At 51.3% G+C, this 17,408-nt stretch overlaps 1 protein-coding gene across 1 annotated transcript; it reads left to right on the plus strand.

Moving 5' to 3' along the window:
• The first annotated feature begins 361 nt into the window (after window positions 1-361).
• SLC26A9 (solute carrier family 26 member 9) lies at window positions 362-16,854 on the plus strand. The gene is made up of 20 exons (XM_036398424.2): window positions 362-486; window positions 1,104-1,243; window positions 1,404-1,514; window positions 1,739-1,914; window positions 2,821-2,985; window positions 3,678-3,830; window positions 4,162-4,244; window positions 4,487-4,634; window positions 5,297-5,410; window positions 5,797-5,874; window positions 6,902-6,997; window positions 9,119-9,225; window positions 10,673-10,742; window positions 10,822-10,914; window positions 11,340-11,456; window positions 11,976-12,296; window positions 12,882-12,936; window positions 13,313-13,458; window positions 14,248-14,325; window positions 14,847-16,854. The coding sequence occupies exons 1-20, from the start codon at window positions 362-364 to the stop codon at window positions 14,892-14,894; spliced, it is 2,424 nt and encodes an 807-aa protein (XP_036254317.1). The 3' UTR covers window positions 14,895-16,854.
• Window positions 16,855-17,408: the final 554 nt, after the last annotated feature.

Raw genomic sequence — 17,408 nt, forward strand, 5'->3', positions numbered from 1 at the left:
CTAACCCTGCCCCTCTGCCGGGCGATCCAGGGTCCCCTGGCGCGGCACCGCTCATTAACACCGCTCATTAACACCGCTCATTAACACCGCTCATTAGCATCACCTCCGAGGAGCCGGGAAAGCTGCGGGGCCGGGGAGCAGCAGCAGCCCCTGGAGCTGGGAGAAGCCACTCCCAGGACCTGCCTCTCTGCCACGGGGAAACTATTTAGGGTGGAGGAGCTCGGGGAGGGCTCCAGAGGCTGGAGGTGTCCGCTCTGGGCCAACTCCAGCCGCATTCTTGCCTTTGCTCTTTCTATTTTTTTTTTTAATTTTTTTTCTTTTCTTTTCTTTTTTTCCTTTTTAATATCCAAATGATGCAGAGATGAGCCAGGCCAGGCCTCGCTATGCCATCGAACGTGCTGCCTACTCTGTCAGCCTCTTCGACGAGGAGTTTGAGAAGAAAACCAGAGCTTACCCCGTCGGGGAGAAACTGAGAAACCTTTTCAGGTAACAGGGAGTGCTTATATTATTATACCACTCCAATTCCGGATTTAGTCAAGAATTGGAGGGGTATAATTCAGACCTGGGTGTCCATATCACATTTTTATCCTGGGGAACTGTGCTCTTCAGGGGTTTGATGGATGAAAGGTATGGGATAAATGCAAATTGGGCTGAAGAAAATGAAATTGGTGGCTCTTTTCTCAGCAGAACAGTTTGCACTGGGTGCATTTGGGATTTGGAGTCCTATTTTCCTGGTTTTTTAATAGTGGAAAAAGCACAACTGATGATGTAGGCACGTGTGCATTATTTTTTTATGCTTTCCAGCTGAGATTTCCTTTTCTCAGCTTTCTGATTAAAATCAATACCACCTTAAAGAAAGGCTAATAATTATGTAAGCAAAGGTTTATAACCCTGCTGATCACTTCCTTGGAAATCTATCTCCATTTCTCAGAAGAAGGAAGGTAATAGAGGAAAGAGAGAGCTCAGGATCTGGTGAGGGAGGAAAGGCTGAGACATTCCTGGGAAGATCCTTCCTTACTCCCAGCTCATTCGCTCCCTCCCTTCTTTCAGTGTCAAATTCTCCACCTTTCAAATTTGCTTTCATTTTTTTATCTCCCTTTTAGATGTTCAGCTTCCAGGCTCAAGCTCACCCTCTTCCGCCTGTTCCCCATTCTGGGGTGGCTCCCCAAGTACAAAATCAAGGACTACATCCTGCCTGATGTCCTCGGGGGGCTCAGTGCAGGGACAATCCAAGTGCCACAAGGTGAGCAGCCTCCCTCTCTGGGTGTCCAAGAGGGAATGACAGCTCCAGCAAAGCCCTGCAGGCGATGCTGGTGCCCATTTGGGAGGGATTTGTGTTTTGCTGGTGACATCAAGCTCTCCCTCCAGCCTGGAGCTCCCTGTATTTTCCTCGTGTTTTGCAGGGATGGCCTTTGCCCTCCTGGCCAATCTGCCTCCTGTCAATGGCCTCTACTCCTCCTTCTTCCCCCTGCTCCCCTACTTCTTCCTCGGGGGCATCCATCAGATGGTGCCAGGTGAGGAATTGCCTGCTCAGGACCGTGAAATGCTGCCTGGGGACGCTGGTGTGTCCCAGAGCTGGGCTGTTTGCCCTGCCAGGCGTTTGTGGGGTCGCTGATTCTGTCACCCCAATGACCCCAACCCTGCCCCAGGGCTGGGGAGGGGCTGAGTGGAGCCCAGGAGCCTTCCAGGGCAGGGCTCTGCCCACAGGGAGCTCCTGACCTCCCCGTGCTGCCCGCAGGGACCTTTGCTGTCATCAGCATCATTGTTGGCAACATCTGCAACGAGCTGGCTCCAGAGTCGGACTTCCAGTACTTCAACCACACCAGCAACGAGAGCAGAGTGAACACCACGGCCCTGGAGGCAGCCAGGCTGGAGATCTCTGCCACCCTGGCCTGCCTGACAGCCATCATACAGGTGAGGGCTCTGCTGTGTCCCCGAGGGCCAAGCTTTCCGTGGAGCAGAGGTGGTGGTGGCAGAGATGCTCAAAGGGGACAAACTTCTGGGTGGATGATGCCTCAAAATAGAGATTTTTGGGCGTTTTTTGGCCTTGGGGTGGAATTCTCCATGTGGACAATCCAAGAATGGCACTCTCAGGCCTGAATGGGGGTGGATTATGGCTCAAAATAGAGATTTTTGCATTTTTGGTCTTGTGGTAGAATTCTCTATGGGGACCATCCATTAGCCCTGAGTGGGGGTGGATGATGCCTCAAAGTAGAGATTTTTGGTCTTGGGGTGGAATTCTCCATGCGGACAATCCATTAGCCCTGAGTAGAGGCAGATTATGGCTCAAAATAGAGATTTTTGGGGATTTTTGATCTTGGGGCGGAATTCTCCATGGAGACAATCCAAGAATGGCATTCTTAGCCCTGAGTGGGGGCTCAAAATAGAGATGTTTGGTCTTGGGGACAATAGCCCTGAGTGCAGGGTAGATGATGCCTCCAAGTAGAGATTTTTGGCCTTGGAGTGGAATTCTCCATATGAACAATCCAAGAATGGCACTCAGCCCTGATTAGGGGTGGATGATGCCTAAAAATAGAGATTTTTGGGGATTTTTTGGTCTTGGGGTGGAATTCTCCATGTGGACAGCCCACTCTTAGCCCTGAATGTGGTTGGATGATGCCTCCAAGTAGAGATTTCTGGTCTTGGGGTGGAATTCTCTGTGTGGGCAATCCAAGAATGTCACCCTTGTCCCTGCTGTCCCCTTCCCCTGCTCCGGGACACCCCTGTGTGTGTGGGAGAGCTGTGTGTGCTCCCCCAGATGATGCCCCTGCCCCACACAGGGCTGTCCCTGCTCTGACCACAGCTCCTCTGCCTCTCTAGCTGTGCCTGGGCTTCCTGCAGTTCGGCTTCGTGGCCATCTACCTGTCAGAGTCCTTCATCAGGGGCTTCATGACGGCGGCGGGGCTGCAGATCCTCATCTCCGTGCTCAAGTACGTCTTCGGCTTGACGGTCCCGTCTTACACCGGGCCCTTAGCTATCGTCTACGTAAGTGGGGGCTCTGCACAGCCACCTTCCCCCCAACCCTGGCAGCACCACCACCCCTGCCTGGGAAACGGGGCCCAGGAGATCAGGAAAGGGTGGGGGGAAAGGGGAATCCCTGCCCCAGCGGCGGAGGTTGGGTGTTAGGAGAAAGTTTTTTGCTGAAAGGGTGATAAAGTTCTGGAGTCACCATCCCTGGGTGTGTTTAAAACAAGGCTGGGTGCCAGGGTTTAGTTGAGGTGTTGGGGATGGGTTGGACTCAATCTTGAAGGTCTCTTCCAACCTGGTGGTTCTGTGCTTCTGTGAATTCTGTGTTCCCCAGCAGCATTATCTGAGCCCTGCCTGTGGTTTTAGTGAGGAATAATGGATTGGGACTGGGATCTGGGGGTATGAGCTGTGTTGATTTGCAGCAGGAGTCTTGCAGAGTTGTCAGCAGCAGGAACGTTTCCTCTGAGCAGGTTTGGCCATTCCTGGGATTCCCTGTGTCTTCCATGGGTGCATCCTGTGCTGATGCAGCCAGAGCTGCATTAAATCACCAGCCCAGGCCCAGGGCTGGGGGCTGACCCCTCAGCAGAGGCTTTTTAGCACTGCTCACATCTCAGGGTGTTGATTGTGGTAACAAGTGCTGTCCGTTGTTCTGTCCATGTCGCCCAGAGTGTGGCTCACCGTGACCCCTCCTCCTGTTCTCTCCCCTTCAGACATTCATTGACATTTGTAAAGGTCTGCCCCAGACCAACCTGGCCTCCCTGGTCTATGCCTTGGTCAGCTCTGTGCTCCTGATTGTTGTCAAGGAGCTCAACCTGAAGTACATGAAGAAGATCCGGATGCCCATCCCGATGGAGATCATCATTGTAAGTGACACCTGGGCTGTCCCTGGAGCCTCCCCTGGCCTCACAGGCCCTGCTCTCAGCAGGGCCACCATGTAGAGCATCTACACAGTGAGTGTGACACGGCCCCCACATGGTTTGGGCTCAGGAACTGGGCCAGCCCCATGCTCATCCCTGCACTGCATCCTGGTGATGCTGAGGGTGAAGAAAACAACCCTGCTGGGACAGTCCTCACCTTCCCCAGCCCCAGCTTGGTGCTGGCTTTATTCTGTCAGCTCTGGGAGCGTGGCAGGGTGAATGCCCTGAGCCAGCCCAGCTCTTCCTGCTCACAGCTCTTTATTCCCTGTCCCTGCAGGTGATCGTGGCCACCGCAATCTCCGGCAGCTTCAACATGCCCGACAAGTATGGGATGCCAATAGTGGGGAAAATCAGCATGGGGTAAGAGCTTGTGCAGCTCTGATTCACCTTCCAGACAGTTTTCCTTCCTCCTCCTCCTCCTCCAGCCTGGAAAACACCTCACTCTTCCCTGCAACCCCAGAGTTCCCTTCCAGGAATATCAGCATGCCCTGTGACACAACCACCCCCGTCCTCTGCAGTGTGGGCAGGGATTGTGCCATTCCTGAACCCTCCAGCCCCTCAGCCAGCACTGCCACACCTTCTCCCGTGTGCTCTGAGTGCAGGTTCCCAAAGGCCACCCTGCCCCTGGTGAGCAAGTGGAAGGACATGGTGGGCACGGCTTTCTCTCTCGCCATCGTGGGCTACGTGATCAACCTGGCCATGGGGAGGACCCTGGCAGCCAAGCATGGCTACAACGTGGACCCCAACCAGGTATGGCTGGGGCTGGGGCAGCCAGGGGCTGCTGCCTTTGCTGTCAGGCGTGAAGGGAAGAGCTCACAGCGTGAAGGGAAGACGTTCAGACGTGCTGGGCCCCGAGCAGACGTGCTGCTCCCGAGGAGGCTCCGTGGCTTTGTGCCATGCTGGGGGCAAAAGGACACGGCAGAGCCCTGTCCTGTGTACTGGAGAGAGGCTGGAAGAGGGAAAGGAGCTTTAGGCTGGGCTCTGTGCCTTGCTCTCCCTCCACACTCAGTGTTTTGGCAGCTTGAGGTGCGTGCACTGCTCAGGGAGCAGAGAAAGACCTGGATTCCTGGTGTGTCACCTAGATACTCTGAGAGGCAGGACATTAAATAATCCTCTTTTGTCATCCCTGGCACAGTGGCAGCTTTCAACAACAGCCACGCATACCACATGGAGCCCTGCCCTGAGTGTGTCAACAGATGACAACGTGTTTATGTGGGATTGTGCTTCCAGGTTTCCCTGCTGCACCAGGGCCTAGCCCACATCTTACTGGGAAGGAAAGAGTCTGGGATGCACAGCAGGGAACCCAGAGCCTGCCCTGGCCACATAAACCAGCCTCAGGCCCCTGCTCTCTTGCCAGTGTGTCAGCAGGAAGGGCAGCTGTCCTTTCTGATTCATTCTCCACATCTCCACAGGAAATGCTGGCCCTGGGCTGCAGCAACTTCTTTGGATCCTTCTTCAAAATCCACGTGATCTGCTGTGCCCTCTCTGTCACCCTCGCTGTGGATGGGGCAGGAGCAAAATCCCAAGTTAGTTCCTCTTCCTCCTCCTCCTCCTCTCCTCTCTCCATTCCCTCTGGATCACCAAGTGCTGCCTCACTGTGCAGCCCTGGAGAAGCTTCACACACAAGTGCTTCAGGCTGCTGCTGTTAAAGCAGAATTTCCTCCCTCCCCAAGCCCATTTTGGTCCCTGATTTGGGCACAGAAACAGAGCTCTCAATCTGCAGTCCCACTCTGGACTGGGCAGCGAGGGAAGGTTGGGGTTATCTGTGAGATCTGCAAACCCCTGCCTGTTTTCAGAGGCAAACATCCTCTCCCATAAAATGCTGCAGTGCCCAGTTGTGCCCCTGACTACACCCAGGGGAGCTTTGAGAAGCCCTGATGTTTGCAGAAGTGATTTTCTTCCCTCTTTGCAGGTGGCAAGTTTCTTTGTGGCTCTGGTGGTCATGGTGACAATGCTGTCCCTGGGAATCTACCTCGAGCCTCTTCCAAAGGTAACACAAACATCTGTGCAGGCAGAGCCATTGCAACACCCACTCTCCACACCCAAACACGGGCACAGCCTGGCTCCAAAAAAACCCTGATGCAAACAGAAGCACGGGACAGTTTGTTCCTGGCCTGGGGACCTGTCTGCAGGGCTGGCTGGAATCACACAATCACACAGCCACACAATTCCAGGCTGGTTTGGATTGGAAGGGACCTTAAACCTCATCCCTGCCACGGGCAGTGACACCTTTTACTGTCCCAGGCTGCTCCAAGCCCTGTCCAAGCTGGCCTTGGGCAGCCACAGATTCTCTGAGCAAATATAAATGTAAATTATGGTGAAATAATCATCCGAATGACCCTGCTCAGATCCAGGTGAGATCCATGTGAGCATCACCCTTGTGATGGGGCAAATATAAATGTAAATTATGGTGAAATAATCATCCAAATGACCCTGCTCTGATCCAGCTGGGAGCTTTGTCAGCATCACCCTTGTAATGGGGCAAATATAAGAGAGCAAATAAGTGTAATATATATATATATAATATATATGTAATATATATAATAAGTGTAAATTATGGTGAAAGAATTATCCATATGACCCTGCTCTGATCCAGCTGAGAGCTTTGTCAGCATCACCCTTGTAATGGGGCAAATATAAGAGAGCAAATAAGTGTAAAAAAAAAAAATATATATATAATGTATAATATATATAATAAGTGTAAATTATGGTGAAAGAATCATCCAAATGACCCTGCTCAGATGCAAGTGGGAGCTTTGTCAGCATCACCCTTGTGATAGGGCAAATATAAGTGAGCAAATAAGTGTAATTTATCTATATAATATATAATATATATAATAAGTGTAAATTATGGTGAAAGAATCATCCAAATGGCCCTGCTCAGATGCAAGTGGGAGTTTTGTGAGCATCACCCTTGTGATGGGGCTGGCCCAAGGCAGGCAGATGTTGCAGAAAAGCATCCACTGCCAAACGTGGCACATCCAGGTGTGGCTGACACCATTCCCTGTCCTCCACAGTCTGTGCTGGGAGCCCTCATTGCTGTGAACCTGAAAAACTCCCTCAAGCAGCTGGCTGACCCCTTCTACCTGTGGAAGAAGAGCAAGCTGGACTGTGTGAGTGCCTGCTGGGAGGGATCACCTGGCCAGGGCTGGATGAGCAGGACAGACCCCAAAAAAGCCTTGAGTGGGGTTTTGGGGGTGTGGGTCCCTTGCAGGAGGTGGGTTTGGCTCTCTTGGTGAGATGGTGCTGCCTGGCCTGCCCAGCTGAGCACGCTGCAGCTCAGAGCACATATCAGAGAGGCCTGAACTCTTACCTGCTGTGTTCAAATGCCAATCAAGAGCGGAGCCTGTTTGCCCAGAACTAGCCAAACCGGCCCTGCTCAATATCTGGGAGTCATGACTCCAAAACTCACACAATGGCCCTCCAGGGTGAGGAGAGCCCTTCAGAGTGATAAGGACTCCAGGCACTGGTTGATGTATAAACCCAGGCAGGGGGTGGCGGGGGAGTGAGAACGGAATTTGGAAATGTCTGACATAAAAAGAGAGTGTTTGAACAGGACTCCCACGGCTGAGTGCCGTGTGTGGACACGGAGCCAATATCCTGTCAGGGCCCAACAAAACCCCTTATCAGGGCAATCAGGAGGAGTCCAGAGGGGCTGGCCCGGGCCATGAAGAGCTTTCCCAAAATCCTGCTCAAACAAGTGCTGGGGAAGAGCCGGGTTATCAATTTGGACACATCTCTGATCAGGTTTTGCTGCTGTGGGGTGAGAGGGGAGCTCTGTGGGCTCTGGCAGCTCAGCTTTACCAGGGCACAGATGGACCCCACAGGCTTCAGAGACCCCGAAACCTGGGCAGAGCCCCGAGCGTGGACTGAGTGGAGATGGATGGTCCTGCCTGAGGAACATCCTGGCAGATGCCAATGGAGTGAACGGGATTCCCCTGACCTCAATCTCCTTGGAATTTGAACTAGATTCAGTGTCCTGGCCCAAAATGGGGAGCACCATTCCTGGGTGATGTCAGAGCATTGGTGTTCATCACCTTCATGCTGGTTGTGTTTCAGGACAGCTAATTCCAACTAATTCTAATGATGGACCCATGGATGGATGCATGGATGGATGGAGGAAAGCTCTTCCTTGCCATTTATGCATGAAATGAATATAAATTAAGATATTGAAGTCATCAAAGTTACCTTTATTCATCCAAAGTCAAAGTTAGTTTTTATTCATTTTGAGGATGGGTTTAAAACAACCTGATAATGATTTTCAGAGGAGATGTTTAAATGCAGGGCAGGACTGATCTCATATAGAGTGAGATGCTTGAGTGCTAGCACATAAAAATGACAAATGGCAGAGCTGTGAGCTGGAGTGGGGCAGGCTTTGGTCTCCTCTGCCACATCAAATCCTCTCTGTGTTCAGAGCGTTTCTAGCAGGTGCTCAGGCAGTTTTCAGAGCGACGATTTCTGATTTTTTCTGAACTGCTCTGGCTGACAGCAGGAGCTGCTCAGGGTTGGAGCAGGGAGCAGCAGATGGTGGGATCTGCAGGAGCCCCTTCCTGATCAAGCCAGGCTGATCCTTTTTGGGTGGAACGAGCAGAGCGGGCGCTCGAGCAGCCGTGGAGAAACGCCCTGGCTGCTTTTATGGCTGAAAAGGAACTGGGGCTCCTGGCAAACTGCCCAGCAAGGACGGTTCCCTCTGAAACATGCAGCAACTGCAGCTTTAGAACAGCTGCAGAATTCAGGGTTTGGCCTATTCATGTTGAGCTGGGAGGCTTTGAGAGCTCAGGGTAGCAGCACAGAACCATTTCCCCCGTCCATTTTTCCCCCGTCCATTTTTCCCCCGTCCATTTTTCCCCCGTCCATTTTTCCCCATCCATTTTTCCCATCCATTTTTCCCATCCATTTTTCCCATCCATTTTTTTTCCATCCATTTTTCCCATCCATTTTTTTTCCATCCATTTTTCTCACCCAGGTTTTCCATCCGTTTTCCGCGTCCATATTTTCCCCATCCATTTTTTCCATCCACTTTTCCTATCCACTTTCCCTCCTTTTCCCCATCCATTTTCCCCATCCATTTTCCCCATCCATTTCTTCCCATCCCCTTTTCCCATCCCCTTTTCCCATCCCTTTTTCCCATCCCCTTTTCCCCTCCATTTCCCACCCATTTTCCCATCCCCTTTCCCACCCATCTGCCTCCACATCCCCACGGTTCATCTCCTCTCTCCCTCCTCTCCCTGCAGCTGGTCTGGCTCGTGAGTTTCCTCTCCGCTTTCTTCCTGAGCCTCCCCTACGGCGTGGCGGTGGGCGTTGGATTCTCCGTGCTCGTGGTGGTTTTCCACACCCAGTTGTGAGTACCTCGTGGCCCCCCAGAGCCACGGCAGATCTGCCAGGGGCAGGAGGAGGGACAGGTGATTTTTTAGGAGCGACCTCTGGCCCGCGGAACGCGCGGCAGGAGCCCCGGGGAGTGCAGGTGTCCTGCCCGGAATGCGCAAACAGGAATGGCAGGCGCCAATTTACTGCCTGCATTCCCGCTCCCGTGCACATCCCAGGGCCGGGGGAAGCCTCAAGGGATTTGCTTCACCCCACACAGTTCCCAGCTCACACAAAGAGAGAGTCCTTGTGGGAACCCAGCACATCCCTCTGGCTGTCCAGAACAGCCCAGAGCCCTGCCAGGGGCTCAGAGACCCTGGCACAGAGCCCAAAACACCTCTGGGATTGATTATGGAGCAAATCACCAACCTTAGGTGAAGATCATCAAGCCACAACAGTTTAGGTAGAATAATAGTGAAGTTATCACAGGGTGGAAAAGGAGATTTTGGGGTTTTTAGAATGGGGGTTCATGAGACAAGACGGAGGGAACTGGGCATGTCCAGCCTTTCTCCTTCTTCTTCTTGGCCTCCATCTTCTGCTGTGATGGTGGCACTTTTGGATTGGTTTAGAGTAGAAGCTCAGTGTCTAACACAGGTGATAGGTATTGGAAAGTTATTGTAAATAATGTACAGGTAGTTTTTAGTATAAAGACATAGCACCACCCCAAGGGCTGGAAACAATTACCAGCTTTGTGTGAGGAGTTACAAGCCACAAGAGTTTGAGTAAAATGATAGTGAATTAATCACAGGGTGAAAATGTAGAATTTTGGGGATTTAGAATGGGGGTTCATGAGGCAAGACGGAGGGAACTGGGCATGTCCTGTCCTTCTTCTCCTTCTTCTTCTTGGCCTCCATCTTCTGGGTGATGGTGGCACTTTTAGATTGGTTTAGAGTAGAAGCTCACTGTCTAACACAGGTGATAGGTATTGGAAAGTTATTGTAAATATTGTACAGGTAGTTTTTAGTATAAAGATATAACACGACCCTGGGGGTAGGCAGAGTGCCTGGAACTGTCCTGCTGGATGGACCTCAGCAGGGCAGGAGAAAAATTTTTTATAGATAAGACAGAATAAACAACCTTGAGACCGAGAAATGAAGAGCCCTGACTCCTTCTTTGAGCTATGAGTTGAGAAGAGACTTTCCAACTTTTCTTGGAGTCACTCTGACCAGTGAGAGATCCCAACAAGTCCTGTCTGTGTGCAGGGCCCTGGTGTGAGGTGTTCTCACCACTTTTAATCCATTAAAGCCCTTTCTTAATATTTCCCAGTCTGCCATCTCAAAATACTGACTCTTTTTTTTTGCCCTGTAGACTCTGCGGGGGTGAAATGTAAGAGTTTTCCCCAAGCAAATGTTCAAATCCTGGCGTGGAATGTGAAGCAGAAGCAGTTTTCTTTCCCCCTAATCCTGATCTCTTCTTTTCTACAGCCGCAACGGCTCTGCCCTGGGCCAGGTGACTTCCACTGACATCTACAAGAACCCCAAAACCTACAACAAGGTGAGCTGCAGATAAAACACCCTCAGAGAAAATGCTGTTCTTTGCCACTGTTTGCTCTGAGCTCCTGTCTCTGGTGCAGGTCCATGAAGTTAATGGGATTAAAATCATCACCTACTGCTCACCGCTGTATTTCGCCAACTCGGAGATATTCCGGGAGAAAATCATAGCCAAGGTGAGCAGTTCCTCAACAAACCCCTGCCTGAAGCCAATCCCAAACTGCCCCTGCTCTCTCCTGTGGTGCTGCAAAGGGTTAATTAAGCTGTGGATGATCGTGGACAATGGTCACATCCACTCTCTACTCCTCAGTCCTCCTCTCCCTGATCCTCAGGGCTGTTTGCAGAGCTCATTTTAAAGGTTGTGCCCAAATCCTGGCAGGCTCCTCCTCCAAGCTTTGCCAAAACAGGAGCATCCTGCTATTCCAAGTCTCTCCCTGCATGTGCAGGTTGCCTGAATTCCAGGAGATGTTTGGATGTCATCAGGATCACCCCACTCCAGTGCCCAGCTGGTGGCCCAGGCTGGGAAATGCCAGGGAAGGAACAGCAGCTCCTCACTCTTGGAACAGACTTTTTAAGGAAAAGAAATATCTCTTTTCCACAGACAGGGGTGGATCCCGGCAAGGTGTACTTGGCCAGGAGGAAATTTGTGAAACAGCAGGGGAAGAGCACAGCACAAGCACCAGCAAAGCTCCCAAAATTCCTGCTAAAGGAGAACAAGGTAACTCAGCTCTGAGTTCCCAAAAGGGTCCCTGTGTCCATGAGTACAGCCCCAAGTCCCCATCAGACAGCTCCTCTTGACATGGGATTTCCTGCACTGTTTTCCTGCCACATTTCCCACCTCTCACCCCTTTCCTCCCCACCTACATCTCCATTCCTCCCCAAACCTGAAGGTGCAGGAGAACTGGGAATGGCTGGGAGGCTGGAGAGGAGGCTGGAATGGGAACATGGGGAGCAATCTGCAGAAACCAGGCAGCTTTGGCCTCTTTCTCTGGGGCTGTGTCAGCAGTTCAGCCCTTTCAAAGCCCATTGCTCAGCCACCCCAGCCCCATTTGCTTTGCAATGCTGAGCACTTTTGAAATAAATGAATCATGGAAATTATCCTAAGTCCAGCCCCAAGGGACAGCCAGGCTGCAGTTAGTCCAGATTCAAACCCTTCATATCTGTGGGTAGAGGTGCAGTCACCTGCCAGGACCCCGCCTGTGCCCTGCCCTGACTCTGCACCTCTGCTCTGCCTCAGACCTTGTCTTTGCAAGAGCTCCAGAAGGACTTTGAGAGCGCCTCTCCAACAGACACCAACAACAACCAGACCACTGCCAACGGTGCCAGCATCTCCTACATCACATTCCACCCTCCTGCCCCCGGGGCTGGGCCAGGGCAGAGCCCTGGGGAGCCGGGCAGCAGCAGCACCACCCTGCAGGGCAGCACCCTCAGCGTGCTGCCCACAGCAGACACTGACCCTGTGCTGGCAGCACCGCCCTACGTCAGCTTCCACACCATCATCCTGGACATGAGTGGGGTGTGTTTTGTGGACCTGATGGGCACAAAGGCGCTGAGCAAGGTGAGTTCTGTGCAGGGACCTTCTGCTCTCTCACATGGAGGTGTTTATGTGCCTCAATTCACAGAATTCACAGAATGACCAGGTTGGAATCACCTTCAAGATCATTGAGTCCAACCCAGCCCCAACCCCTCAACTCAACCCTGGCACCCAGTGCCACATCCAGGCTTTGTTAAACACACCCAGGGATGGGGACTCCACCACCTCCCCAGGCAGAACATTCCAGAACTTTATCAGCCTTTCTGTAAAAAACTTTTCCCTGCTATCCAGCCTGTATTTCCCTTGGTGCAGCTCGAGGCTGTGTGCTCTGGTTGTGTCAGTGCCTGGAGACAGAGCCCAGCCCCAGCTGAGCACAGGCACCTTTCAGGAGCTGCAGAGTGATGGGGGCAGCCCTGAGTCTCCTTTGCTCCAGGTTGAGCACCCCCAGCTCCCTCAGTTGCTCCCACACAGGGCTTGTGTTTCAATTTTCCTCTTCTGCATCTCTGATTTTCTCCTTCAGCCCCAGTGCTGATAAAAGTCTTTGTGCATGAACACAAAGCTGGAGCAGCAGTGGTTTTAATCCTCTCTCTCCCATCTCATCCCTTCCAGTTGTGTTCCAGTTACCAGAAGATTGGGATCAAAGTGTTCCTGGCAAACGTGCATGGTAAGAATCCCCAAAGAACACATTTCCATGGGATCTCCCCCCGTTTCTGAGCTGCTGACAAACAGCAGATCCTTTTCTGCTCTTTATTCAAACTGTGAGATACCAGTCCTTTGCTGGACCAGAACAGATAAAAGGAGAAAACAGAAGGAAAGAGAATCACTGTTCTCTGTGTGTGAAATCAGTGCTTTCATTTGGGAAGTGACAAAGCTGGAACACCTCCACACTCAGCATGCAGGAAAGCAGATCCCCACACTCATTTCTGCTGCAAACCTGCTTCTTCTGAGCCTTGCCTTGGCTCAGAGGACCCCAGCAGCCACACACACCTCCAGAATTCCTCCTGGGCTTTCCTCCTCGTTCAGCTGTCTCCTTTCTCCAGCCCAGGTGTACGACGACATCAGCACAGGGGGAGTCTTTGAGGAAGGAGGTCTGGACCCAAGTCACATCTTCCTGACCATCCACGATGCTGTTTTGTTTGCACTGGCCAGTATCAGAGAATTTGTCCACCCACCCATCTTGGAAGAGGTAAATTTGCTCCCCAGCCCGCAGGATTCTCCTGTTTGGCCTCCAGGGTGTGTCAGCACAATGAAAAAATAACATTTTATTGCCTAAAATAACATTTTATTACCTAAAGAAGCTTCATGTTTATCTCAAGCGGTAAAGGCCTAAATCCAGGAAATTATTTAATATTCCAGTTGTTGTGTATGGGCTGGGCACCTTGTGATGGAATGGATTTCCATGGGAAACTAGAAGTGTCAATTTTTTTAGTGACAATTTGTTTTACACAAACCCTTGGCTGAGAGATGAGTACTGTGCCAGCCTGGAGGAGCCAGAAGAGCTGTTCCAGCACTGTGCCCTCAGTTTGGTGCTGGCTGGAACAGACACAGGCAGAATTTGGCCCCCAGTGATGAAGAAATGAAGGCAAAGCTGGTGCAGCTGGAATAGTCCTGGCATCCATGAGTGCTCCACTGGTGGGAGGAGAACAGGAGGGATTCTGAGGCAGAAATGTGGCCCACGCTGGTGGCACAGCACCAGACAGGCTCTGTCCCCAAATAGGGGTTGGTTTATTGTGTTCCAGCTGGAGGTGGCACCAGTGGCACCAGTTGTCTCCCCAGGAGGAGTTAAGGTACCTCCTATCAGAGCAGAGCGATAGGAAATGCAGATAAACACCTGGAGCAGGACTCCTCCTGTGCCCCTTCTCCTGGGTATTTCCCTCAGAGCATGGGTCACCTTTTAGGCCTGGCTTAATCATTGTTTTCACTCCTTTTGACCCTGCACTCTGCTAATTCGTGGACTCAACTCTTCCCTGCACAGAGGCCGACCCAGACAGAGCTCTCCATCTATGATGAGTCTGTGGATGAGGGCAGTGCAGAATACAAGAACCTGGAGGAGGTGAGTTGTAGTGCCAGGGGTCACTGCAGCCATGGGTATGAGGCAGAAATCAAAACTTCTAATTGGGATTGATTAGATGGGAAACCATCTGGAAGTACTGCAGTGCTTAGTGGAAAGTTAATTGCAAATAGAATTTTAAATCCCTGTCTTGAGGAGCTCTGGAAGGCACCAGGATGAGGAGCAGGCAGGTCACCCCACAGAGGAGTCCTTCAATCATTCACACATGGCTCAGGTTCAGTAGGAGCTGTGGGCTCCACACATTGTGGGGGGAACTCAGAGAACCAGGTTTGACTCACACCCAAAGGCAGAGTCACCAGTGAGGATTTTCAGCACAGGCTTTGTAAATGCTGCAGTGATTTTCACCCACGTGTGGGCCTTGGGAGGAGCTCCCCTCCCTTCCCCGTGCTGTCCATGCCCAACTGGAAGCTGGAGAAGGGCTGGAGCTCCTGGGGGTGTTTGTGTGACAATGGCACCGAGCTGTGCCACCAACCCTGACCCTGCTCATCCTCTGTGCCCTTCAGGAGATGTTTGGGAGCATGTTCCACTCAGAGACCCAGACAGCTCTGTGAGCACAGCGAGCACCGTGCAGACCCTCCAGAGGAGACTCCTCCAGACCCTCCAGAGGAGATTCCTCTCTCCCACCCCTCCATGGAGAGCTGTGCATCTACCTGGGGATGGAACAGGTTTGCAACGAGGCCATCACCCTCCAGACCTGCCAGATCCTCCCTCCTCCATGCTCTGCTCATGGCAGACCCTCCAGAGGAGACTCCTCCAGAGAAGAATCCTCTCTCCCACCCCTCTGTGGAGAGCTGTGCTACTACCTGGGGATACAACAGGTTTGCAACAAGGCCATCACCCTTCAGACCTGCCAAATCCTCCCTGCTCTGCTCGTGGCACCCAGAGCAGAGGACTCTGAGCAGGCAGAGCCAGCTGGGGCAGCAGGAGCTCAGCAGCTGCCATCTGATGGATTCTCAGCTGGAGGCAGGTGCCTGAGCTCAGGGGATGTTCAGCCACCCCTTTGTCCCTCACCATCCTTCTGCCCACCTGGAATTGCATCCCCTGGCCTTCCTGCTCCTTGCCTTTCCCTCCTCCCTGTATCCCCCCCCGAGGTGAAACACAAGCAGACACTGAGAGCCTTTCAGCAGGTGTGGCAGGGCAGCTGTGCCAGCTGTGCCAGCTGCTGCTGCTCTCTGATGTGCACTGACCCCAGGGGGGGCTGGCCCTGCAGCCCCCCGAGTTTCCCTTTGTGTCTCTGCCTCTCCTCTTCTGTGTCCCAGCAGCCCAAAAAACACTGCCTCAGACCAGTGCTGTGTTTCTGATACCCCAAAGGCCTCAGGACTCTCTCATCAGGGCTAAATTCTGAAATATATATATATATATTTTTTCTTACTAATAGGACAGGTTTGTACTCAGAAATAAGAATTATGTGCACGTTGTCCTGCCTGCCCAGCGGGTTGAGTACGTGAAAACTATTTTAAAATGCTATTTCTATTTTAACACTCTAGAATATTACAAATATAAGCAAGCTTTAGTGTATGGTTTTGAAGTACACGGATGTTATTGAGCTGACTGCTGAAGGCTTCCTGGGGCTTTCCTGCAGCTCCCACATGTCTCATGTTTAAGGAAAATAGTTTCCTGAACCATCCTTGCTAGAAAGTCACTGAAGGAAACAACAGCAGCAGCCTGCCAGTTTGGTTTTATGTAACATCTCAATAACCAAGTCACCATTTCTCTACCTCAATTTCTGATTTTGTGGTGCAGGAGAGTAATAAAACCAAAGGAAGGCAGAAAACCCCACTAGCTGATCTTATTTTAATCTTAGACAACAATGGTTTCTCCAGAAATCTCCATGTATAGCTTGTTTTACAAGGTAAAAGCAAGAGATGAAGTCTCTTAAAATATCTTTGAGGGTGATTCCTCATGGCCTTTTGTACTGCCTGAGTGCTCCTTTTAAAAAGTGCTAATTTTGAATGAAAGGCAATGAAGAAATTGGTGCAGAGCAACAAGAAACTGCCCTGATCAATATTTTTGGGTCTCTGAGGTAGCATCAAATTAAAAAGTTCCAGTTCCCAGCTCTACATTCAGGATTCCTTACAGGAGGTTGATTTTTCCAGCCTGGGGTCTGACAGGAAAATGCAGGAATCCTCAGAGCAGAGGCATAAACCAGATTGTATTTCCTGAACTTCCTACAAGAAATGGGATGGGATGTCACAAGAAATGGCTCAGAAACAGCAGAGGTGGCTCTCCTGCAAGTCATGACCCAGGCAGAAGGAAATCCCATTTCTGCAGCCAAATTCTGGGTCAGTTCTGGCAATAAATGTCACACCAGCAGGTAAATGGCACTGCTGGAGGCACAATGTGGCCAAAGTCATAATTCCCAAGTGCCTAGGCAGAGAATTAGGGGAGCTCAAAGTCACGCTGGTGAAATATTTTCAATTCCAGTAAAATATTCTTTTTATTGCTCTTAAGTAACAGTGAGGTTGATGTGGTTTGGCTCTGAAGCCTTACTTGGTAAATGCATGATGTATAACCGGCTCAGAAATGTTTGTAATTTATTTAATTTAATGTTGGTTTCATTCTCTTTTTTTCTTTTTTTTTTTTTTTTGATAATAAAGAATGTGTGAACAATCATTGTCATCTTCTGCTGACTCAGGGACAGGATTTCCACGGCTGTTCCCATCTGGTCTTTGGCATCCTGGGACAGCTTGTGCCATGGGAAGCTGGGATAAATCTTCACATTCCATTCAGAACAGCTGTAAAGAAGGGAATAAGAAGGGTTCCATCTTGCTAGCTGGTGGAATCAAGGAAAGAAGTGAGATATTTTGAAAAGCAGGTGGATTTAAAGTTCGTCAGGAGTGGGGCTGCACAACACAGGGACTCCCTGGCATCCTTCTGCCTCCCTAGTGGCCACAGTGAGCCTGGGGGTGGTTATTCCCCGCAGGAATTCCTTTTATCCCCATCCTTTGGGAGCAGCACCCCAAGATGTTGGGAACAAATTCTTCCTTGTGAGGGTGGGCAGCCCCTGGCACAGGGTGCCCAGAGAAGCTGTGGCTGCCCCACCCCTGGAATTGTCCAAGGCCAGG

Source organism: Molothrus ater, chromosome 25 (genome assembly GCF_012460135.2).
Source record: "Molothrus ater isolate BHLD 08-10-18 breed brown headed cowbird chromosome 25, BPBGC_Mater_1.1, whole genome shotgun sequence".
Lineage (NCBI taxonomy): Eukaryota > Metazoa > Chordata > Aves > Passeriformes > Icteridae > Molothrus > Molothrus ater.